Source organism: Denticeps clupeoides, chromosome 7 (assembly GCF_900700375.1).
Source record: "Denticeps clupeoides chromosome 7, fDenClu1.1, whole genome shotgun sequence".
NCBI classification, from domain to species: Eukaryota; Metazoa; Chordata; class Actinopteri; order Clupeiformes; family Denticipitidae; genus Denticeps; species Denticeps clupeoides.
The window spans coordinates 154,523-176,574 of NC_041713.1; the positions used below are offsets into that span (position 1 = coordinate 154,523).

The 22,052-nt window shown below is 51.9% G+C and overlaps 3 protein-coding genes across 5 annotated transcripts; 1 reads left to right on the forward strand and 2 right to left on the reverse strand.

Moving 5' to 3' along the window:
• The first annotated feature begins 68 nt into the window (after nt 1-68).
• On the forward strand, nt 69-8,526 carry crlf3 (cytokine receptor-like factor 3). The gene is made up of 9 exons (XM_028986592.1): nt 69-186; nt 1,988-2,115; nt 5,762-5,969; nt 6,042-6,129; nt 6,838-7,015; nt 7,095-7,317; nt 7,423-7,561; nt 7,637-7,749; nt 7,830-8,526. Exons 2-9 carry the CDS (start codon nt 1,999-2,001, stop codon nt 8,090-8,092), a joined length of 1,329 nt encoding a protein of 442 aa, XP_028842425.1. The 5' UTR covers nt 69-186; nt 1,988-1,998; the 3' UTR covers nt 8,093-8,526.
• A 617-nt stretch (nt 8,527-9,143) lies between these two features.
• On the reverse strand, nt 9,144-17,169 carry LOC114794187 (polycomb protein suz12-B-like). Of its 2 annotated transcripts, XM_028986591.1 has the most exons (17): nt 17,022-17,169; nt 16,553-16,718; nt 15,062-15,108; nt 14,920-14,984; nt 13,730-13,798; nt 13,597-13,646; nt 13,430-13,515; nt 13,133-13,352; nt 12,622-12,727; nt 12,318-12,423; nt 11,334-11,511; nt 11,164-11,252; nt 10,943-11,086; nt 10,713-10,870; nt 10,438-10,636; nt 10,287-10,366; nt 9,144-10,207 (listed from the first exon to the last, which is right to left on the reverse strand). In XM_028986591.1, exons 2-17 carry the CDS (start codon nt 16,704-16,706, stop codon nt 9,964-9,966), a joined length of 1,995 nt encoding a protein of 664 aa, XP_028842424.1. In that variant the 5' UTR covers nt 16,707-16,718; nt 17,022-17,169; the 3' UTR covers nt 9,144-9,963. The 2 variants fall into 2 exon arrangements, with proteins under 2 accessions (XP_028842424.1, XP_028842423.1); XM_028986590.1 differs by having other exon boundaries at nt 11,164-11,511.
• Nucleotides 17,170-18,264: 1,095 nt separating this feature from the next.
• On the reverse strand, nt 18,265-21,841 carry ccdc47 (coiled-coil domain containing 47). 2 transcript variants are annotated; one of them, XM_028987556.1, is made up of 13 exons: nt 21,695-21,841; nt 20,692-20,993; nt 20,514-20,606; nt 20,268-20,442; nt 20,064-20,185; nt 19,920-19,985; nt 19,741-19,842; nt 19,540-19,650; nt 19,360-19,445; nt 19,214-19,272; nt 18,995-19,104; nt 18,742-18,909; nt 18,265-18,668 (listed from the first exon to the last, which is right to left on the reverse strand). In XM_028987556.1, exons 2-13 carry the CDS (start codon nt 20,983-20,985, stop codon nt 18,588-18,590), a joined length of 1,467 nt encoding a protein of 488 aa, XP_028843389.1. In that variant the 5' UTR covers nt 20,986-20,993; nt 21,695-21,841; the 3' UTR covers nt 18,265-18,587. The 2 variants fall into 2 exon arrangements, with proteins under 2 accessions (XP_028843389.1, XP_028843390.1); XM_028987557.1 differs by lacking the exon at nt 21,695-21,841 and adding an exon at nt 21,454-21,682.
• Nucleotides 21,842-22,052: the final 211 nt, after the last annotated feature.

Below are 22,052 nucleotides of genomic sequence, written 5' to 3' on the forward strand. Positions count from 1 at the left end.
GGATAATGAGAGCGCCGTCTGCTCTGATTGGCCAGCGCAGCCGCGGGGTTACAGAATGCTGAGATGTGATTGGACGTCAGAGACTCGCGTCCCGTCGCCTCTGTGCTGCATCAAAACTTGGTCGCAGCCGCCCGGGCGTCGCCGGACACTTTCCGGAATTATGATCGGCATCTGAGCCCGCGTCAGGTAACGCGCCTCACCGCCTCACCGCCGGACGACGTTTCGGGGGTCGAATTGACCCGCAGCTCCAGAGTCGAGTTTTTACGGAACTCGCACTGACGTGCTGCGTGTGTGTGTGATCGTGTGTATGTCTCCGTCCGATGGGGACATTCTGCAGTTGTAGATGGAGGATTTGGGTCTCTGTGGTCGGAAGATGTGCAGACCAGGGCCTGCTGGGTGGTGGGACAGAAAGAGGAACCAGCTGTGAGTTAAGGCCATGGTGGATGGGAAGTGATGAGTAGCTGAGCTGCTGAGTCGTGTGTCTGTGTCTGTTTACGGTTTCTGTCTTCTTGTGAATATATATATATATATATATCAGGAATTTGCCCCATAATGTCCAAAGACACTTTTCAGAGGGCATATAAAATTAGTGAAATAATAAGTTATGTGTATATTAAAATACCAGTCAGCTGTGGACGTGAAATGTCACCTGCCTGCATGGCGTGGAAGAGTGACATGGTGACATCACGTCACTCAAATCTGATGCTGATGGTCTTAATTTCTTACCATTGCAGTGACATTTATTTCAAGGATGTGTTTGCAGTGTCTTTTAAAGGTCCCCTATTATGAATATTTTTTTTTGCTTTTACAATTACAGCATTTACCAGACGCCCTTATCCAGAGGGACTTACAATCAGTAGTTACAGGGACAGTCCCCCCCCTGGAGACACTTAGGGTTAAGTGTCCTGTTCAGGGACACGATGGTAGTAAGTGGGATTTGAACCAGGGTCTTCTGGTTCATAGGCGAGTGTGTTACCCACTAGGCCACTACCATCTTACATCGGTTTATATCGGTCTCATTGGTTCCCTTATACTGTATCTAAAGTCTCTTTCAGCCACTTTTTTCCAGTCCCAAAAGGACGTGCCATTTCGGTGTTGGGAGGTAACCTTTTCCATTATGATGTCATAAGGGGACAAATTCCAGATACGACCTCTCTGATCAGCAAAGCAGAACGACCAAAACACTCTTTACACTGACCGCCATTTCTAGCCATACAGGACCATAGACAGACTAGAGGAACTCGTATTCATTTTCACGACAGGGGACCTTTAAACAAACATAACTTCAAAGTCACTTGATTAACTGTGTTACTGATCTATTTAATTTTCATAAAAAGCATTTTACAAACTTTTCTGCTATTTAGACCCAGTCTTCATGGGTTCAGCATTTCCCCTTTGCTCACTCCCATTAGCGTAGTTGGCAGTTTGTACATGACAGGCAGGTCTATATTTTGAGGAACATGAGCAAATTCATAGATTTGTATGAATAGACAGTCAAAATGACAAGTTTTGTAGCCCGTTTTCTCCAAATTTGTGCTGTTTTTTGTGATTTTTGTTTTCCTTCGTAAATCGCGTCGTAATCCTGCCCCGCCCAGCGCTAGTGCGAGAGGTAGTGAATAGACGTGTAGGAGAGTGTTGGACAGGTTTATGTAGAATGTGAACAGTATGCACACGACATGTCATGAGGATACGTTGTGGATATAGTATGATGGAGGCCTTCATCTCCATCAGGTTACTGTAATTCCACCCATTTCACTGTCTCTTGTGGCCATTTACACCATTAGAACATGTGGATGAAGGAGTTATAGAATATCATATGAAAGAGTGTGCTTGTGTGTGTGATAAAGCTGTCTGTCTTGTGTTCTTGCTAGAACACCCATCAAATCAGTTGTGGTTCTAACAGCTTCCATCTTGCTTCATATAGAACGCTCATTGATGCTGTTTCTTTTCTCCCAATTGATGTTACTCTATATGTTTTAATACACAGTCATTTCCACGATGTCTGTTGAGGCTGAAGTGCTGCTGCAGGAGGCAAAGGAGAACATCGAGGCGGCACAGAACTACCGGAGTGAACTGCAGCAGCGCCTGAATGGACTCAGCCAGGCACGCAAACAGGTGAACATACAGTCTCAGTCTGTAAATGTGTACCCTCATATGATTAATAGCCATTTATAATCCTCCCAGTACACACGTAATCCCAGTATGTACCCTCATACTCATAATCCCAGTCTATAATCCTCTACCCTCATATGATTAATACCAATTTGTAACCCTGTACCTCATACATTTAATCCCGGTCTGTAAACTTGTTCCATCATACGTTTACATTTACATTCACAGCACACACCCTTACCCAGAGCCAGTAGTTACAGGGACAGTCCCCCCTGGGGACACTCAGGGTTAAGTGTCTTGCTCAGGGACACAATGGTAGTGAGTGGGATTTGAACCTGGGTCTTCTGGTTCATAGGTGAATGTGTTACCCACTAGGCTACTAGCACCCCTTAACCACCCCTTAGTTTGTGATATTGTACCATCATACGTTTAATCCCAGTCTGTAATATATTATTTTGTACACTTGATCCTGGGCTGTAATCCTGTACACAAAATTCCAGTATTTAATAATGTATACTCAAACAACAAAACAAAAAAGGCCATCCACCCCATACTCCTGAAGTGCCCCCCATGGTGTGCCCCTGGGGACACGGTCATGAGCCTTCTCCAAATCCACAAAACACATGTGGATTGGTTGGGAAAACTCCCATGACCCCTCCATCACCCCAGCAAGGGTAAAGAGCTGGTCCACAGTTCCACGGCCAGGACAAAAACCACATTGCTTCTCCTCAATCTGAGATTGACTATCGACAGGACCCTCCTCTCCAGTCCCTTGGAGTAGACCTTTCCAAGGAGGCTGAGGAGTGTGATCCCCTTATAGTTGGAACACACGCTCTGGTCCCCCTTCTTAAAAACAGGGACCACCACCCTAGACCTCCACCGGAACTGTCCCCGATGTCCACACAATGTTGCAGAGATGTGTCAACCATGACAGCCCTACAACATCCATAGCCATGAAATACCCAGGACTGATCACATCGACCCCCGGGGCTCCGCCGCTTTGTAGCTGTTTGACTATCTCAGCAACTTCTGCCCCTGAGATTGGACAGTCCACACACAGGCATCACAGCTCTGGTTCCTCATCGGAATGCGCTTCGGTGGGATTGAGGAGCTCCTCAAAGTATTCCTTCCACCTCCCGACTTTAGCCCCAGTCGACGTCAGCAGCTCCCCATCACCACTGTAAACAGTGTGAGTGAGTTGCTGCCTTCCTCTCCTGAGGCATCGTATGGTTTGCCAGAACATCTTTGGAGCCAATTGGTAGTCTTTCTCTATGGCCTCACGGAACTCCTCCCACGCCCGAGATTTTGCCTCGGCAACTCACTGCTGCACCCCACTTGGCCGTCCGGTACCTGTCTGCTGCTTCTGGAGACGCACAGACCATAGGCCTCCTTCTTCAGCCTGATGGCTCCCCTAACCTCTGGTGTCCATCAGCGGGTACAGGGTTACCGCCATGACTGGCGCCGGCCTCAACAATCGCAGAGCGGAACAAGGTCCATTCGGACTCAATGTCCCCCATTGCTCTTGGGACGCAGTCAAAACTCTGCCGGAGGAAGGCATTGATGACCATCTTGACAGGTTCTTCTGCCAGGTGTTCCCAGCAGAACCTCACTATTCGTTTGGGTCTGCCAGGTCTCTGTGGCATCTTCCCCTGCCTTCTGATCTAACTCACCACCAGGTGGTGATCAGTTGATAGCTCCGCTCCTCTCTTCACCCGAGTGTCCATATGGCCGAAGGTCAGATGATACGACTACAAAGTCAAACACGAACCTGTGACCCAGGCTGCCCTGGTACCAAGTGTACCGATGGGCATCCTCTTGTTCGAACATGGTGTTCGTTATGGCCAAACTGCGGCTTGCACAGAAGTCCAATAACGAAACACCACTCGAGTTCAGATCTGGCGGGCCGTTCCTCCCAATCACACCCCTCCAGGTCATGCTGTCATTGCCCACGTGAGCTTTGAAGTCCCCCAGCAGGACCAAAAAGGGTGGGTACTCTGAGCTGTTACTTGGCGCGTAAGTGCAAACAACAGTCAGGACCCTTTCCCCGACCCGAAGGTGCAGGAAACCCCCCCGTGGTAAACCCCGACAAACAGGCTGAGAATCTTGGGGTTAACAAAAATCCAGCCCCAGCCCTCTGCCTCTCACCCAGAGTAACTCCAGCAAAGGAGAGTGTCCAACCTCTCTCAAGGACTTGGGTTCCAGAGCCAATGCTATGCTAGGTGAGTCTGACTATACCCAGCCGGTACCGCTCAACCTATTCCACAAGCTCCAGCTCCCTCCCCACCAAGTGACGTTCCATGTCCCAATAGCCAGTTTCCTTGTCCGGGGATCGGACCGCCGAAGCTCCCGCCTCGTTCTGCCACCCGCACCAGACCCTTCATGTCCCTCCTGCGAGTGGTGGGTCCACAGTTGGATTGTCCCATGTATCCAGTTCGGGCTGGGCCACCAGATGCTCGCTCATGGGCCCCAACGCCTGGCCTGGCTCCAGGGTGGGACCCCGGTAACCCTCCGGGCCAGGTACACTGACTCTGTGTTGTTTTTTCCATGAAAGATCTTTTGAACCATCCTTTGCCTCGCCCTTTACCTAAGACCAATTTGTCATGGGAGACCCTACCAGGGGAATCAAGTGCCCTTGGAACCAAGCTACTAGGATCATTAGGGCTCTCAAACTCCTCCACCACGATAAGGTGATGGTTCATGGAGGAGCTGTTAGAAACTCCAAAAACAGAACAGTTTAAATTGAGTGCTAATTTATTTGTAAATGTTTAGATGTTCATTTTTTCTTCACATTGCCCTTTTAAAATCATGCTTAATCTACGATTGTCTTTTCAACATGTGAAACATATGGACAGATTATGATCATACTGTCATGAATTCTCCAGTACGTCAAGTTCAGCAGCGCTGTCTCCATACATCTGCCAGAGGTTAGAGGTGAGGGGTGAACAGGCCGACCCCTGTCTGCAGAATCTCGCTGGCATCTCCCCCAACATCCTGAAGCCCCTTCCTCCCCTCCACCTCCCCACAATGCGGGGAGGTTGTAAACAAAGCATTTATTTCCTGCGGGCGGTCCAGAGATGTCCAGTGCAGAAGTCGAAGATCAGGCTGAACAAGTCACCCTTGACCCTGTGGGGGGGACTTCTCTTCCTGTCCAGAATTGTTGGGGTCCACATGACATCGTGAGATGGTGGTTCATCACGTCCTGATACCAGCTGACCAGCCACAGAGACGTTCATCTACAATAAACAGGAAGTGTGTAATTACTTTTTAATAGAAGCAGGTTCTGACCCCCCCAGCTGAGTTGCTGTGATCCTACCCATCCTGGGGTCAAGTGGAACTTTAAACATCCTGTAGAGAACCTGCACGTTCTCCCTGACAGCAGTCTCCGATATGGAACGAGCGCCACGTCGCTTTTATCAGCGCTGTCTGTCTGTTTCCTGTCCCTCAGACACTTCTCTTCTGTCCCTTTGGAGTATGTGAGATAATCTGATGTTCTCATATTCCATTGGTTCTGCTGACGATCTGGTGTTGTTTTTTGAGACTCACAACTTCTGTTCTTCTCAGCAAGTTCCTGAGATGGAAGTGATTGTGAAAACCACATGAACTTCCTGTAAACACGGTGGTGTGTGTGTGTGTGTGTGTTGTGGTTCAGGTGCGGGGCAGTGCCAGCCAGACGCGGGAGACGCTGCGCCGCCACTTCCAGGACCTGCAGGCGGCGGTGAGACGCCTGCTGAGCGAGCGCCTGTCCACCCTGCTGCACGAGGTGGACGTGATCGAGGAGGACAGCGTCCGGCCGCTGGACGACTGTCAGAAGCTGATCGAGCAGGGAATCAGCACCGCGGACGAGCTGCTGAGGGAAGGTGAGGAGCATATCTACACAGGCCATGAGGGGCGGAGTCCTTCATCCTGACTGGCTCGGCTGTCTTCTGCAGGAGAAGCTGCGATTCGCTGCAGCATCACTGAGAAGGAGGACAAACTGGGCAGCTTCACCAAGAAGGCCCTGCACATCCAGCTGGACAGGTGAGGTGGTCACAGCTCAGCTTACTGGATTCAATCTTATAAATGTCATGAATGTAGCGTTGGGGTTGTTGGGCCAGCGGTGGCCTGGCGGTTAAGGAAGCGGCCCCGTAATCACAAGATCGCCGGTTCGAATCCTGAACCGCCAAGGTGCCACTGAGATGCCCAGACGTCCTGTCCCCACACACTGGTCCCCGGGCGCCTGTCATGGTGCCCGCTGAGGTCCCCTTGATGAAGGTCCTGTCCCCTCATGCTGCTCCCCGGGTGCCTGTCATGGTGCCCACTGAGATCCCCTTGATGAAGGTCCCGTCCCCACACATTGGTCCCCGGGTGCCTGTCAGGGTGCCCACTGAGGTCCCCTTGATGAAGGTCCCGTCCCCACACATTGGTCCCCGGGTGCCTGTCAGGGTGCCCACTGAGGTCCCCTTGATGAAGGTCCTGTCCCCTCACGCTGCTGCCCGGGCGCCTGTCATGGTGCCCGCTGAGGTCCCCTTGATGAAGGTCCCATCCCCACACACTGGTCCTCGGGTGCCTGTCATGGTGCCTGCTGAGGTCCCCTTGATGAAGGTCCCGTCCCCTCACGCTGCTCCCCGGGCGCCTGTCATGGTGCCCACTGTCACCAACGGTGATGGTTAAATACAGAGGACACGTGTCACTGTGTCACCGGGTGCTGTGCTTTTACACTTTACCAGTGGGTTGTTGTGTGTGTAGCTTGCCCGAGGTTCCTGCACTAGTGGACGTGCCCTTTCTGTCGGCACAGCTGGACGACTCCCTGCTGCACGCGGTGAGGGAACGTGCAGCACGTCACGCCAGCGTCGCGTCCCACCCGCCAGTTCAGATTGTGGAGCTGGTGGAGCAGCCGGGTGGAGTTCTGGTCCGCTGGTGTAAGGTGAGGCTTCTTATTGGTGTTTCTGATGAAAAGGCAGAAGTGTGTAAGGGGTCAGAGGTTACCTGTGCACCACCTGCAGGTGGACGAGGACTTCGCGGTGCAAGATTACAGACTGCAGTTCCGGCGCAGCAACGTGGCGCAGTACGAAGAGGCTTACGTGGGCGGGGAGTCCGAGTTCCTGGTGCTGCACCTGGACCCCCACACGGACCACCTGTTCCGGGTGTGTGCTCGAGGGGAGGGCCGGACCGAGTGGAGTCCGTGGAGCGTCCCGCAGACGGGGTGCACCACCCTCGCCCCACACGGTGAAACCTCTTTAAGTGGATGAACGTTGCTGATGCAGCATGTGTGGTGGTTGTGAAACGTGGCGGGAGGAACGTGCGGGAACGCTGACTGTGGCCGTGTTTCAGAGTGGAGTCCGGGCACCGAGGGCTTCATCCTGAGCAGCAGGAGAAACGTCGCCATGCGCAGCGAGTCCCTGCCCTCCCTCGGCAAAGTCCTCTACTCCAGCGCGCCCACCTACTTCTGTGGACAGACCCTCACCTTCAAGTCAGTTCTCCTGACGTAAGCAGCGCGGGGCGTGGCCGCGTGAAGGGTAACTGGTGCGTGTGCCTGTGTCTGCAGGATGTCAGCCGTGGGGGAGGTGGACAAGCGGGACAGTTTGGGTGTCTGCGTGGACGACCGGGGAGGGGTGGAGTCACTGCAGAGAGATGCCGCTGTTTGCGTCTCCACCAAAGGTACGACCACGCCCGACAGGCGCTGCAGGAAGCTCCATATTTGGGCGCGTTTTTCTACCCAGACGTCACGCTCGTTCCAGGTGCTGTGTTCGTTAACGGCAAAGAGATGACCAACCAGCTGCCAGCAATGACGGCCGGCTCGGCTGTGACCTTCGACATGGAGGTGGTCAACCTGTTTCCCATCAACAACAACCCTGGTGAAGGAGGAACCTTCAAACTGAGGGTGACTATTGGCTCTGGCAACAGAGAGGTGGTGTTTGATTGGTTGCTGGAACAGGCGGTGGATTGTCTGTTCTTCGGTTGTTCTTTCACCCACGCTGGGTGGAAAGTTCTGGTGTTCTGAGGACCGGAGGATGGAACCCAGTGCATGTCCAGCGGCAGCCAAGTTTACGGCTTCTGTTCTTATCCTGTAGAATCAGGGCCACCAGGTGCCACCAGGCTGAGTATTCATGTTCATATCAGTTCCAATATTGATAAACGTGAACAATCCGAACCCTCTTCTTCCTCCTTATTTCTATAATGCAGACGTTCCATCTGCACTGTACACATTTGGTGGCCTGGAACAGGGGACATTTCCAGTCTGATGCTGTGAGAACTTTGTCAAAGGTCACTTAATAAACTGTGATATTGTGCAGTATCCCGATTTGTTTTATGTAGCACGGTACACGTTACTGTAGCAACAGTTACAGTCTGATAGGCCATTTTCATTTTTGTACCTACGCTTTTTAACTGGAGCTGATTCAATATGGGCAAATGTAATAAAAGATTTAAATAGTGGTTTTTGGTGGCCTGATTTAATTTTAGCCGAGTCTTTGCATCCAGCTGCCATTTTAGTCAAATTTTAGTCTACAAAAATTGTATTGTAGTTTCTTTGTTTTTTTGTAATGAAATTCTATTTAACCCAGTCAATACAGTAAAAGCTCCCGGTAGAACAAAACCAACATTTTCTTTTAGTCAAACCCATTTCATTATTAAAACAAGGTTATATTATTATATTTTTACCTTATAGTCTCAAGAATACTCGCCATCCATTCCAGACACAGAAGATGCTCTGATTTGTTCCATATCCAAAGGTCGCTTCTCCTAGCCATCATAACATCTAATTATGCAAATACGTAATCATATATTCACGATGCATAATGAGGACGTGACGTCATCTATGCGACGTAGGAAACAGAAATACGGCACAATAATGAGATTAAACAAGACGAAATAACGTTTCGTCGACATTTTAGTCTAGATTTTGTTTTGTAAACCATATTTAGTCTTTTTTTTTTATTCAACAATATTACACGATCTATATTATATTATAGATCTTCACGACTGTCTCATTTCTCATGTCGAAGAGTTGAAGATATTTAATCATAAATTTCATTGACGAAAGCAACACTACATGGATGAAAGAAAAAAAGCTTTATTTTTAAAAGTTACAAAATTCACAACTTCAGACACGTCGTCCCTTGTCCTCGTTTCCACACTTGACTAATTTCCTGGCTATTGTTTTTTGTGCAAATAATGCTGGTCTTTCTAAAGCAATAAGCAGTCCATTTGCTCCAAACGAAGTCAGGTTCTTCTCACCTTGTCCCATCATACATCTGTGCACAGCTTTAGCAAATTAAATAGAACCTGATTCGAGCTCATGAAGGAAAAAATGAATCAATAATTACTAGCAATAATCTCACCTCTAAACAGTCACTCGCTTTGGTCTGAACTCTCCTCGCCAGTCACATGACCAGAGTCGTGCGTGGCGCTTCTTTTTAATCTCACAATTTACAAAAATGGCTCGACGTCCGCAAGTTCAGGACCTCCGGAGGAAAATGGAATAAGAATCCGGCCTGTAAACATTTGTAGCACCGAAGCGGTCCAGCAGCAGGCAGGACTCAGTGCTGGAGGTCAGAGGTCGCGGCCCCTCCCGCCATTACCCTGCGAACGTGTGTGTGCTCCTTGCATATAAAGCGGCAGTGTTGACTAGTCCAGTGTGGCAGCGACAGCGGCAAATTACGTAAAAAAAAAAAAAGGAAAGTACGAGCCACACGGTTTAAAAACGTCCCGTCCCGTCCCGTCCCCACAGGCACCTAAAAACAGGACAACCACCTCCACCAGCCCAGGGCCTCCATCACAGTTTATTCAGCACCACGTTCAAGTGAAGAACGGACGTCCCTGGTGGAACCACACCAGAGACCTTGGTTCTCGTGTACGTCAGCACCATCATCTTCAGAGCTTCTGCCTTCTGGTTGGCCTGGCCGTGGCGTCTCGCCGGGCGTGGCGGGGCTGCCGCTGGATCTCCCGGAGGCGGGCCATGGCCCGGTCGATGGTCACCACACTCACCAGGTTGAAGTCGTGCATGCTGACCAGGTGCAGCAGGACGTTGCGACAGAGGTTCCTGCTGATGATGTGAGCGGCACAGTTCTCCACGAACAGCAGGCAGGCCTGGTTCATCTGATTGTCTGCTATGAATCTGAGGAGGAGATGGTGGGAGATGGTGGGAGATGACGAGCGGGAGAACAGGGAGAACCGGCAAATGAGGAGAAACTCACCCATACTTCATGACGTGAAGATTCCACAGCTTCATCACCTCCTTCTCTCCTTCGTTCACATCCATAAATTCCTCAATTTGCTGAGATGAAAGAACACCATGAAGACAAGGTTATAAAAGTGACCAAACGGGAAAAACGGGCCGTGTCCCACCATGCTGGTCTTCTCCCGAAGCCACTCGGGGTCCCTCTCGTCCTCGCTGTCCAGCTCCATCTCCTGTGGCCGCAGGGGGGTGCAGCTGTCGCTGTGGAAGTAGAGGCGGTTGTGGCCGCTGGTGAAGGTCCGCTGCTGCTCCAGGTCTCCGTCCTCCGACTCCAGGAACTCGGACAGGCTGGGCTTCACGCGCCGCGGCCTGTCCACACAGCAGGACGAAGCAGGTTCTACAGCAGGTTCTAGCGCAGGTTCCACGGCGCCGGAATAAGACAGACCTGCAGACGAGGAAGTGAGTGACCGCGGTCCTCTTGACCGGCCCGTTGCGGCTGAAGGCGAAGCCGGGCTGGCTGTGGACGTCCTGCGGGTTCCCCACGTAGGACCCGTCGTAGCTCTCGTTGATGGACACGTCGATCCGCGCTCCTTTGGGGTGCGGCTGGGCGGAGGAACGGGGAGACGGCGTCAGCGCCCGGCGGGTGCTTGGTGTCCCCGCGGCCCGGCCACTCACCGCGTAGTTGAAGACGAAGCGGCTGTGGGACATCTTGAGGTGCTTGAGGAGGCTGTAGAGCCGGCGGCAGTTGAGCGTGCACCAGGGACAGTGCAGGTCGTCCCGCGCCTCCGTCTGCTGCCGCGTGTTGTTGTTGTACAGGAACTGGGGGGACGGGGGGACACCGGCTGAGCGCTGGCGGAACCCGGGGGACCGGCAGGAGAACATCTGGAGGACTTTACCTGATAAACGATCCTCAGCTTCTGCCGAGGTTCCACCGCGACCTGCTCTCTCCTGGCCGGGACGGCGGCGGCGCCGAGATCTTTAACAGCTGCGACACAGAACAACACGACTCGGTCACGCGCCACGTCCCCCCGGAGGACTCTGGGTAGCGGAGGGTCCCCGGTCTCACCGACGGTCGGGCTGGGCTTCACGGCGCCGACTCGGTTCTCCGCCGCGCTGCAGTCCGAGTTGCGAGTGGCCAGCGGTTTGGCCACCGGCGCGGTGGACCTGCAGGACGAGTCGGCCGTCCAGCGCAGGGTGAACTGCAGGGTGGGACCCTGAGAGAACGTCTCAAACGGGGGCAACCACTGCTAACCAGGGGGGACACGGTGAGGACGCACGTGCATACAACACACACACACACACACGCACACACACACACACACCACACACGTCTATCACACAGAAACACACACCACACACACGTCTATCACACACACACGCACGCGTATCACACACACCACACCACACGCATCACACAGAAACACACACCACACACACACGTCTATCACACAGAAACACACACCACACACACGTCTCTCACACACACACACACACACACACCCCATACAGGCGCATCACACAGAAACACACACCACACACACACACACGCGCGTATCACACACAACCCATACAGGCACATCACACAGAAACACACGTCTATCACACAGAAACACACACCACACACACGTCTATCACACACACACGCACGCGTATCACACACACCACACCACACGCATCACACAGAAACACACACCACACCACACACGTCTATCACACAGAAACACACACCACACACACGTCTCTCACACACACACACACACACACACCCCATACAGGCGCATCACACAGAAACACACAGCACACACACATCACACACAACCCATACAGGCGCATCACACAGAAACACACACCACACACACACACACGCGCGTATCACACACAACCCATACAGGCACATCACACAGAAACACACACACCACATCACACAGAAACACACACACACGTCTATCACACACACCACAAAAACTCCATACACGCATATCACACACATATCACACAGACATGTACATGCACACAACACACACAAACACTCACGTACAGACACACACACCTTCCCATCCAGAATGGTTTCCCACGTGGCCCTTTTTTTGCCCACTGGACACTCCTCCATCTCCTGCATGGACACCTCATATTCTCCATCCAACAGTTGTAGGCGTCTGAAAAACCACACACACGCACACACACACACACAGCAGGTTGAGCCTGGACCAGACACAAATCCCTCCACTAATTTCCCTGCATCAGGTCATTCAGATTCTACTTGAAATGTTGTAGAATATTTTTTGTATGATGTGAACATGATGAAATACGCGAGTGAAGTAAAATTGTGCTGAGAAACACACATTCTAACACACCTATTCTTATCAAAGACCGTCATCTGTGCCACAAACATGGTCTCCCCGTCATCGTCCCTGTTTGAAGAGCAGCGCTTTCTCCTGCCTGGCAGCTCTTCTAGAACATCTGAGGTGAGAGATCAGAAGGTGCGAGAAGAACACAGGAAGCAGGGCTGAAATCTTCACCGTCTAAAAGCCCAAAAATACTAATACCAACTTTAAAGCTGATTATGGTGTAAAAATCGAGTTCCTTAAAACATCTAATCAGTTGAACTCTGTGGCTGGATGGCCTAGCGGGTATTTACATTTACATTTACAGCATTTACCAGACGCCCTTATCCAGAGCGACTTACAATCAGTAGTTACAGGGACAGTCTCCCTGGAGACACTCAAGGTTAAGTGTCTTGCTCAGGGACACAATGGTAGTAAGTGGGATTTGAACCTGGGTCTTCTGGTTCACAGGCGAGTGTGTTACCCACTAGGCTACTACCACCTGGGTGCTGTGGCGATCAGATGTGTCACCTTCACCAACCTATGTTCTCATTGCTTTCACCACTGACGTCCCTCCTCCCCGGCCGGGACACCCTGAACAGCAGCGAATAGGACTTGACCATGTGACTGTTGCTGGGCTCGAACTCCTGGCTGGACACCACCAGCGAGGGAAAAGCTCCAGGCTTCGTCTGGCTGCTGTCAGGGTTCAAAGGCACCTGCTTCTTACCTGTAGGCACTTGCTTTACTGGACAACTGACATCCTGAGGAGGACAGGAGAGCACGTCACCCTCCATAATCGCCGCGGACACGAGTGGCCCCGCCCACAATCCCACCTTACCTTGCGCTTCTTGTGACAGACCTTCACCAGCAGCACCTCTAATGAAACCGAGTTCTGTTCGTTCTCAGAGTTCTCTGGTGGCTTTTCTGTACAAACATGACAACAAACTGTTCAAATGTTACGTGCACAAAACAGGAAATAATTCTTTGAAATGGCTGAAATTCAACCTGTTTTATGGAAGAATCCAGTGAAGGTCAGCTGGAGATGTGAAGCCAGACTGTGGACAGACAGAAACACAGAAGCACTGAGCAAGATCATCTTCATGCTATGATGAGGACTTCATCTTCCGTTCCTTCTCACCTCTGTGTCTCCTGTTCCCCTCTTGTTTTTTCTACCTTGTGCAGCAAACCATCCAATTTAAATGACTTCCTGAATCAAACGAAATATGATGAGATCAATCGGTTCTACGCCACATAAATCTCTTTATCTTCTTCTTCCAAGTTCAGAATCTACAGATAATTCATTGTATTAATATTGGTAATTAACAGCATTAGCTTCGCTCAAGTCGACAAGCTGCTTCTGTTGCACACGTACTAAACACCGAAAGCCGTAGCGGCTGAAACGTGTCCTCTGTATTTAACCGTCACCCTGAGTGAGCAGTGGGCACCGTGACAGGCGCCCGGGGAGCAGCGTGTGGGGACAGGACCTTCATCAAGGGGACCTCGGTGGCGCCCTGGCGGCTCGGGATTCGAACCGGCAACCTTCCGATTACGGGGCCGCTTCCTTAACCGCCAGGCACCCACTGGCCCTGCAGTTTTAATAACAGCTAAAACTCACAAATACTATGACGCTCAACTCACATTGTCCTAGATTGTTGCACTCAACATGTACATAGGCACTCAGTCCAAACCACTCGAGTCTAATCTGTCTCTCTTCCAGTTACTCTACATCCATATGACCTTCTGACAAGCTGACCCAGCATGAAATGTACCAGAGGGTCACCACAGCCACCACCACTGTAACAACTGAAGCTTTAGGGATCTTCAAATGGACCAGTAGCATCGTAATGGACACCATGACACTGGACTAAAACCTACTCTGCACTGTCCAGGACCTCCAGACATGGACAGATGCTCCATACTAGACTTTTACACCACTACCCCGGATCTCCAACCCTGCACTGACAGCAACTACAGGCTCACTCTACCGTGGAAGGACGTCTTCCTCTCTCCTGGGGTCTTATGGGCTTTATCAGAAATAACGGTTGTTGTTAACGGCCTGGTTATAGCACATATACAACGCCACAGCATCACTGATAAACCTTTCATAAGCACCACAGGATTACTAGCAGAGGTGTAGTACTGACTTTTACTTCAGCACCTTGACTAATTTCTGAAGTATAAAACTTGGCTACGCTCAACTCGTTCCTTTATTAAACCGCCAGCAGATCCAACATGACACCTTTTCAACAATTAGACGTGGCCATGCAGTCACATGACCGTCACAGCCCGGAAGAGAGTCGTGACGTTCGGGACGTTCACACTGCGTACCTGTTGGCGTTCGGTCTTGCGATCCGGTGGGACATGTATGTAAGAGTTCTGTGCAAAAAGATCGGCTGAAAAAGAAGGAAACATCCCAATGACTTCCAGAACGGCAGCAACAGAACCCTCATCATCACAACGCAGGACTTACAGCAATTAGGTTCCGTGTGCGTAGGAACCGGTAGATCTGAGTCGGTTCTACAAGCAGGAAAAAAAGGCGGTTCAATATAAACTGGACTTCATTGTAATTACTAGATGTAAACAGGACGTGTATGAATATGGCAGTAAGCATTAAAGTATTGGAGATATACACAGAATAATTAAAGAAGAAGGTGGCTGTGGGGTCAGCGGAAGGTCAGCGGGACGTGGACAGAGGGTCGGGGGAAGGTCATAGGGAAGGTCAGCTGGACTTGGCGAGGGGTCAGGGGAAAGTCAGCGGGATGTGGGGGGGTCAGGGGCAGGTCGGGGGGTCAGGGGCAGGTCAGCGGGACGTGGCCGGAGGCTCTGGGGAAAGTCAGCAGGATGTGGGGGGGGGGGGGGGGGGGGTCAGGAGAAGGTTGGGGGAAGGTCATAGGGACGTGGGAGGGTCAGGGGAAGGTCAGGGGTACTTACATTTACATTTTTACATTTACAGCATTTATCAGCCGCCCTTATCCAGAGCGACTTACAGTCAGTAGTTACAGGGACAGTCTCCCTGGAGCAATTTAGGGTTAAGTGTCTTGCTCAGGGACACGATGGTAGTAAGTGGGGTTTGAACCTGGGTCTTCCGGTTCACAGGCGAGTGTGCTACCCACTAGGCTACTACCACCCTACTTGGCAGGAGGTCAACAGAAGGTCAGAGGGACTTGGCAGGGGGTCAGGGGAAGGTCAGAGTGGAGGTCAGCTGGACTTGGTGGGGGGTCAGGGGAAGGTCAGCGGGACATGGGGAGGTCAGGGGAAGGTCAGCGGGACGTAGCTGGAGGGCCAGGGGAAGGTCAGAGGGACGTGGGGAGGTCAGGGGAAGGTCGGGGGAAGGTCAGAGGGACGTGGGGGGGTCAGGGGAAGGTCGGGGGAAGGTCAGAGGGACGTGGGGGGGTCAGGGGAAGGCCAGCGGGACGTAGCTGGAGGGCCAGGGGAAGGTCAGCGGGACGTGGGGAGGTCAGGGTAAGGTCAGCGGGACGTGGGGAGGTCAGAGGAAGGTCAGCGGGACGTGGGGAGGTCAGAGGAAGGTCAGCGGGACGTAGCTGGAGGGCCAGGGGAAGGTCAGCGGGACGTGGGGAGGTCAGGGGAAGGTCAGAGGGACGTGGGGAGGTCAGGGGAAGGTCGGGGGAAGGTCAGAGGGACGTGCGGGGGTCAGGGGAAGGTCGGGGGAAGGTCAACGGGACGTGGGGAGGTAAACAGAAGGTCAGCGGGACCTGGGGAGGTAAACAGAAGGTCAGCGGGACGTGGGGGGGGGGGTCAGGGGAAGGTCGGGGGAAGGTCAGAGGGACGTGCGGGGGTCAGGGGAAGGTCGGGGGAAGGTCAACGGGACGTGGGGAGGTAAACAGAAGGTCAGCGGGACCTGGGGGGAGGGGTCAGGGGAAGGTCAGCGGGACGAGCAGGAACCAGGTGAAACAGCAGGGTGACGCGTGTGATGATGAAGAGGAGGAGAATTTAAACTCACTCTCGAAGGCCTGTAGGAAGAGTTCGTGGTCCGCCTGGATCTGGTCCATTCTGGGCTTCTTCGCAGCAGCGGCCACCGCCGCGCCGGTGGACTGGACGCCCCCGCCGGCGCAGCCAGCACCCCCACCAGCCAGGCCGTGTTTGTGCGGTGCCATTCGGAGGGAAATCTGCAGAGACGGAGAATTCGGTGAGAAGGGAGCGGATTTCAGCCCGAGCCGAAACAAAGGAGCAGCTTAGCGGCTCCAGTAAAGACCCCGCGCCGGGGCTAAAAGTGCCGCCGCAGTCCCCGGTGAACCCGCGTCAGCTAGTATCTCCGCTTCCTCTCGCTTTTATCCGGCGGGAGGTGAAGCCGGTAACGGGCGCCGGGAAGTAATGATGGCGACTGTGGCCACCATGAAGCGCCTCACTTCCCCTCCGCCGCGGAACACACACACACACGAACAAAACACACAGCGCGGCTCACAACGCACCTCGGAGGAGTCCTCTGTTTTAAGTGAGAAAGTAATAAAAATATAGATTTATGTATGTATGTATGACTATATGACAACTAATATTTAAAAATATTCCCTCCCCTCCGTCTGACGGCGGACGTGGAGTGCTGGCGCTGCGCTGTACAGCGTCCTCGGCCCCACCCACACCGAGCGGACCAATGGCAGGCCGCGGGGGAACTTCGGGGGCACGCAATTGGCTGATCTAGAAACAGTGGGCGTGGCCTCTGGCTAGAGGGAATCAAGCTTGTTAGAGCGGAAGCTGCGTGACTTTTGCGGGAAATGGTTGATGACGCGTGAGGTCGACTAACCGCCGTCACTTTTAATTTACATGTACAGCGTTTACCAGACGCCCTTATCCAGAGCGACTTACAATCAGTAGTTACAGGGACAGTCCCCCCCTGGAGACACTCAGGGTTAAGTGTCTTGCTCAGGGACACGATGGTAGTAAGTGGGGTTTGAACCTGGGTCTTCTGGTTTGTAGGCGAGTGTGTTACCCACTAGGCTACTACCACCGATTTTTATTCTTTTAGAAAAAAAAAAAAGAGGCAGACAAATGCGCACATTTTAAAAGAGACTCTTTTTATTGGGACATTTAGTGCGTCGCTACTTGTAAACAAAACACAGACACATTGAAAAGTGGAGTAATAAAAGCAGAGGATGAAGATGATGAAACGTTAGATCGGTTTTTATGCGAGGTCAGCGTCTCCTCCACAGGATGTAGGTGATGAGGAGGAGCAGGCCTGCAGACAGCACCCCGATGGCGCACTGGTGGAGGGTGAGGACGCTCTCCAGGGCGTGGATGCGCTCCTCCATCGCGCTGGTGTGGAAGTAGTCGTAGACCGAGGCTCCGATGCTCCACGCCGCCCACACGGCGTCCACGATCAGCGTCATGCTGCTCGCTGTAAATCATGGCCATCATCAGCACTCCCACACGGAGAGCTGCTGTAGAAATCACGACCACGTGATCAACACTCACCGACACGCGAAACACATTAAAGCTTCGGCCTCGGCAGCCCCACCACAATTTTAATCGGACCTGCACATTTCCGCTCCACTTTTATTACCAAACAACGTTCCAGCTGCAGCTTCCCGGTTTCCCACAAGCCCCGCCCTCTGCGCCAGGATTGGCTGCAATAAGCTGCCCGCTGATTGGCCAGCCGTGATTTCTCACGGACTGTATAATGGATCATTACCCTATTAACAAATTCCACGGACCAGGTACTTTCAGTGCACGTTTTATTATTAGTTTGGAGACTCTGATCTGGGTGAAACCAAAGACAAGCATCAGTAATAGCATTAAGAACCATTTATTTCATAATTAAAATGTCTTGTTTGACCCAATGTCAGCAGCATTAGCATCCGTTTTACATTATACACATTTTTCTATAAAACGGGACCGTGGCTCTGGACGACGCTTTAACAACAGTCCCTGATTCGCGGAGAACGGAGGGGACGGGTCGTACATGGAAGATCGATCGCAGCCCACAGGACGAGACACATTCAGCTGGATAGTGGACTGTGTTGAGCTGGACAACTTCTTGTCCCTCACATGGCCTTCACTTTGATTTGCTTCATCTTCATCTGCTTCTTCTCCATCTTCTTCTGTTCCCGACGCTGAGCCGCCTCCTACGCGACATCGAGCGGTAAATGGAGTCAGTGTTGTACGATATTACAGGAGGAAAGTCCGGGTCACACGTACCTCCAAGCGGCGCTGCCTCTCAGGGTCTTCCTCGTTCATGATCCTCTCCTTCTCGGCCCGCTTCTTCTCCTCTCGACGCGTCTGTGCAGCTTCCTGCCGCTGGGCGTGGGTCTGCTTCAGGAAGTTCTCCTCCACGCGAGCGCGGTTCTTATCGGCCTTCAGCTTCCCCTGGAGCACGTGCAGACGGGGGGACGTGGGCGAGAAGGGACAGGCACGGAGACGGTGGAGCGGGAGGCGTCTGGGCGCCACTCACCTCTCGGTTGAGACGCAGCTTCTTGACTTTGTCGATGCTGTAGATCACCATGTTCATCAGAGGCAGCAACGAGTCCATGTCTTTGGGAGACGTGTTTCCCATCCCAGGCACTACGGACGGACACACACACACACACACACACACACACACACTCTTACTCCGATCCGCTCCACTACTGGCGTACAGAATCACCGCGTGCCGAGGAGCTGGTGAAATTACCGTTAAATGTAAACAGGAGCGTCTTCTTGGTCTCTGGCAGCTTTAACGGCTGACCCTCCCTACAGCACCACAGGACATTTACACAGTTCACAGATCACACTGAGTGTGTGTGTGTGTGTGTGTGTGTGTGTGCGCATTAAACTCACTCTTGCATAACTTTTGGACCAGAGAATTGGTCCGAGAAATGAATGGATTCGATTTTATCAGCATGATTGGTGACGTAATGAACCATCTGAGAGAGAGAGAGAGAGAGACCGATTTACTCAGATGGACCAAATGGGGAGGAAAAGCTGGAAAATAAAATAAAACCGGAGATGTGGCCCCACCTTGCTGTCCATCAACCCATCAGTGACCTCTCCCATCTCCGACAGGATGGCCAAAATCTCGGGCAAACCGTACTTCGCCCCCGACTTGGGCTTGTCCCCACAGAACTCGCTCTGAGAAGAGCACAGGAACAGCGAGATACTTCATCAGGCTTCTATCTCCATCTCCTGGTAAACACACTCCACGCCCTGGCCGAGACCTACCAGGTCCTGCATTTCCTTCTGCAGGCGAGCCACGGCCTTCCTGGTGCCCAGAGCAAAGACGAACGTGTCCATGTCATCTTCATTCAGCGTTACTTTAATTTGCTGCAGGAGACAGAGGCCAGGAAGGTGGAACAGAAGCACTAGAAGAAACAGAATGAACGCCACGGGCGTCGCCATACCACTTGATCACAGGCTGGCCTCATCATCCTGGCCAGGACGTTCAGCAAGTCCTGCCTCTTCAAGAACTGGAAGAAAATGTCACCCAAAACATCAATCAAAGAACTCAAGACTATTAAATCAATCAATCAATCAATCAATCACACCTTGAGCTGGATCAACATGCCCTCACAGCACACCCGGCCTGAGCACCACAGGTTGTAGATGTGCTCGTTCTCCTGGTTCAGCTTTCCGGTGCTGGTGGCCTCTTTACTGGTCCCATCGTCACCTGGACGCAGGGAAAAGCATGTAGTCTGGTGAGAGAGGGACGTTGGGGGGACAGGGTGGCAACAAAGCGGAGACACACTGACCCACGAGGGCAAAGTTGCTCTCCAGCAGCTCCTTGTGCGAGTTGAACCAGGCGTGCGCCAGGCGGCTGTTCTTGTTCTTGCCGATGATGTAGTTCATGATGTAGGCCAGCAGACCGGTGACCATCAGGATCTCCATGTAGTAGCTCTCCCAGCTGTTCTGCAGGTGGACTGGGACCTGGAAGCGCAGGGACAGATGTTCAGGGACAGACCTGGACCACCGGAGGTACTAGAGGTAACGGTGATTACCTCTTTCAGAATCAGTGGGTCTTTAAAAGAAGGGCCAGACTTCTCATAACCCTCGAACTCCTCGTTGTCATATTTTGGGTACATGTCTTGATCCTGTTCAGAGAGTGACAGGTTACTGACGAGTCATGTGACGCATGTTTGGACTGGTTTATATAGACCGACCACAGCCTGATCGCACCTGTGCATCCACATCATAAAACTCGTCCTGCCCATCCTCCGTCTCCACTGTGGCTTCATCATCTTCCTCCTCCTCATCAACGGGGTTTTCTGAAGGTGCGGCTCGAGGAGGTGGGGCTGTCTCGGACTCCGTGCCTGGATCTTCACTCACATCTTCAAATTCAGCAAAGTCGTTATCATCAAACTCCGCCAGGTCTTCCCCATCATCAAACTCATCATTGTAGCGCCCTCTGGTGGCGGGGAGGGCAAGGAAGAGCACCAGAGCAGGAAGCAGGAACGGCAACACCAACTGCATGTCTCAGTCTACAAGAGAACAGAGCATTTCTGAAAGTCACCAGCAGAAGACCCCAGGCTCTCCCTCTCTCTCTCTGTGGTTGTGACATCAGCTGAATCTGTCTAATTGGCTTAACCTGAAGAACAAAGCCTAAGCTCCTTCAAGCCTTGTAACAGACATGGTGGATGCGACAGATCTCCTTTTCCCTTCCAAATTTATTCAGAAATACAAGCAAACGTTGCACGTTCCCTTTTTAATACGACAAGACGCGACCTTAAGTAAAGGTCACGGTCCGTGACACTAGTGCGCATGCGCAGACATTAAACCTCCATTAGAAACGTCGGCGTCACGTTGTTTTATGAGAATAAGAGAGTAAATCCGCGATCTGTGCTCAAAATTTGCAATTAATAAGCAGCAGTGGCCGACTAGTCAACTGTTAAAGGAGCACAAACCATGACAAAACCACCCACCGACCACTTAATAACTAACCCGAGTCGTGGCGAGGTTAATTCGTGACCGTGGAAAGACACTTTGGCAGGAACAAGGTGTAAAATGGAGTCACGCCGAGAGAGAAAGAGCCGCTAGGCTGTTAGCATGGAATCGGATCTCAACACAGCAGTATTTATAGACCCTTCTGAAATAAACGCGACATTTCCACCGCCGTCCACCCCGTAACCTGCGTGCGGCCCACGGCCAGAACCCCGCGGAGGGACGCCTGCTAAACACGCACCTCTTTTAATGGTCGATCGTCGCCCGAAATAAACAGCAGGAACCCCGAGAAGCTTCCTGCTCGTCCCACAATTCCGTGCGAGAAGCCAGCTCCCAGGCGGCCAATCAGCAGCAGCAGCTACATCCCCGTGGAAATACTCACAAGATCATGAAATGTCTTTAACTTTTACTTCATGTTGCCGGATTCATTTCATTGTCCAGATGGTTTATGTTGACTTTATATATATATATATATATATATATATATATATATATATATATAGAGAGAGAGAGAGAGAGAGTGTGTGTGTGTCGTTATCCAGTGATTATTGAAAGCAAAATATTCTACTAATTCCCTCCAGAGATGAATGTTCTATTTT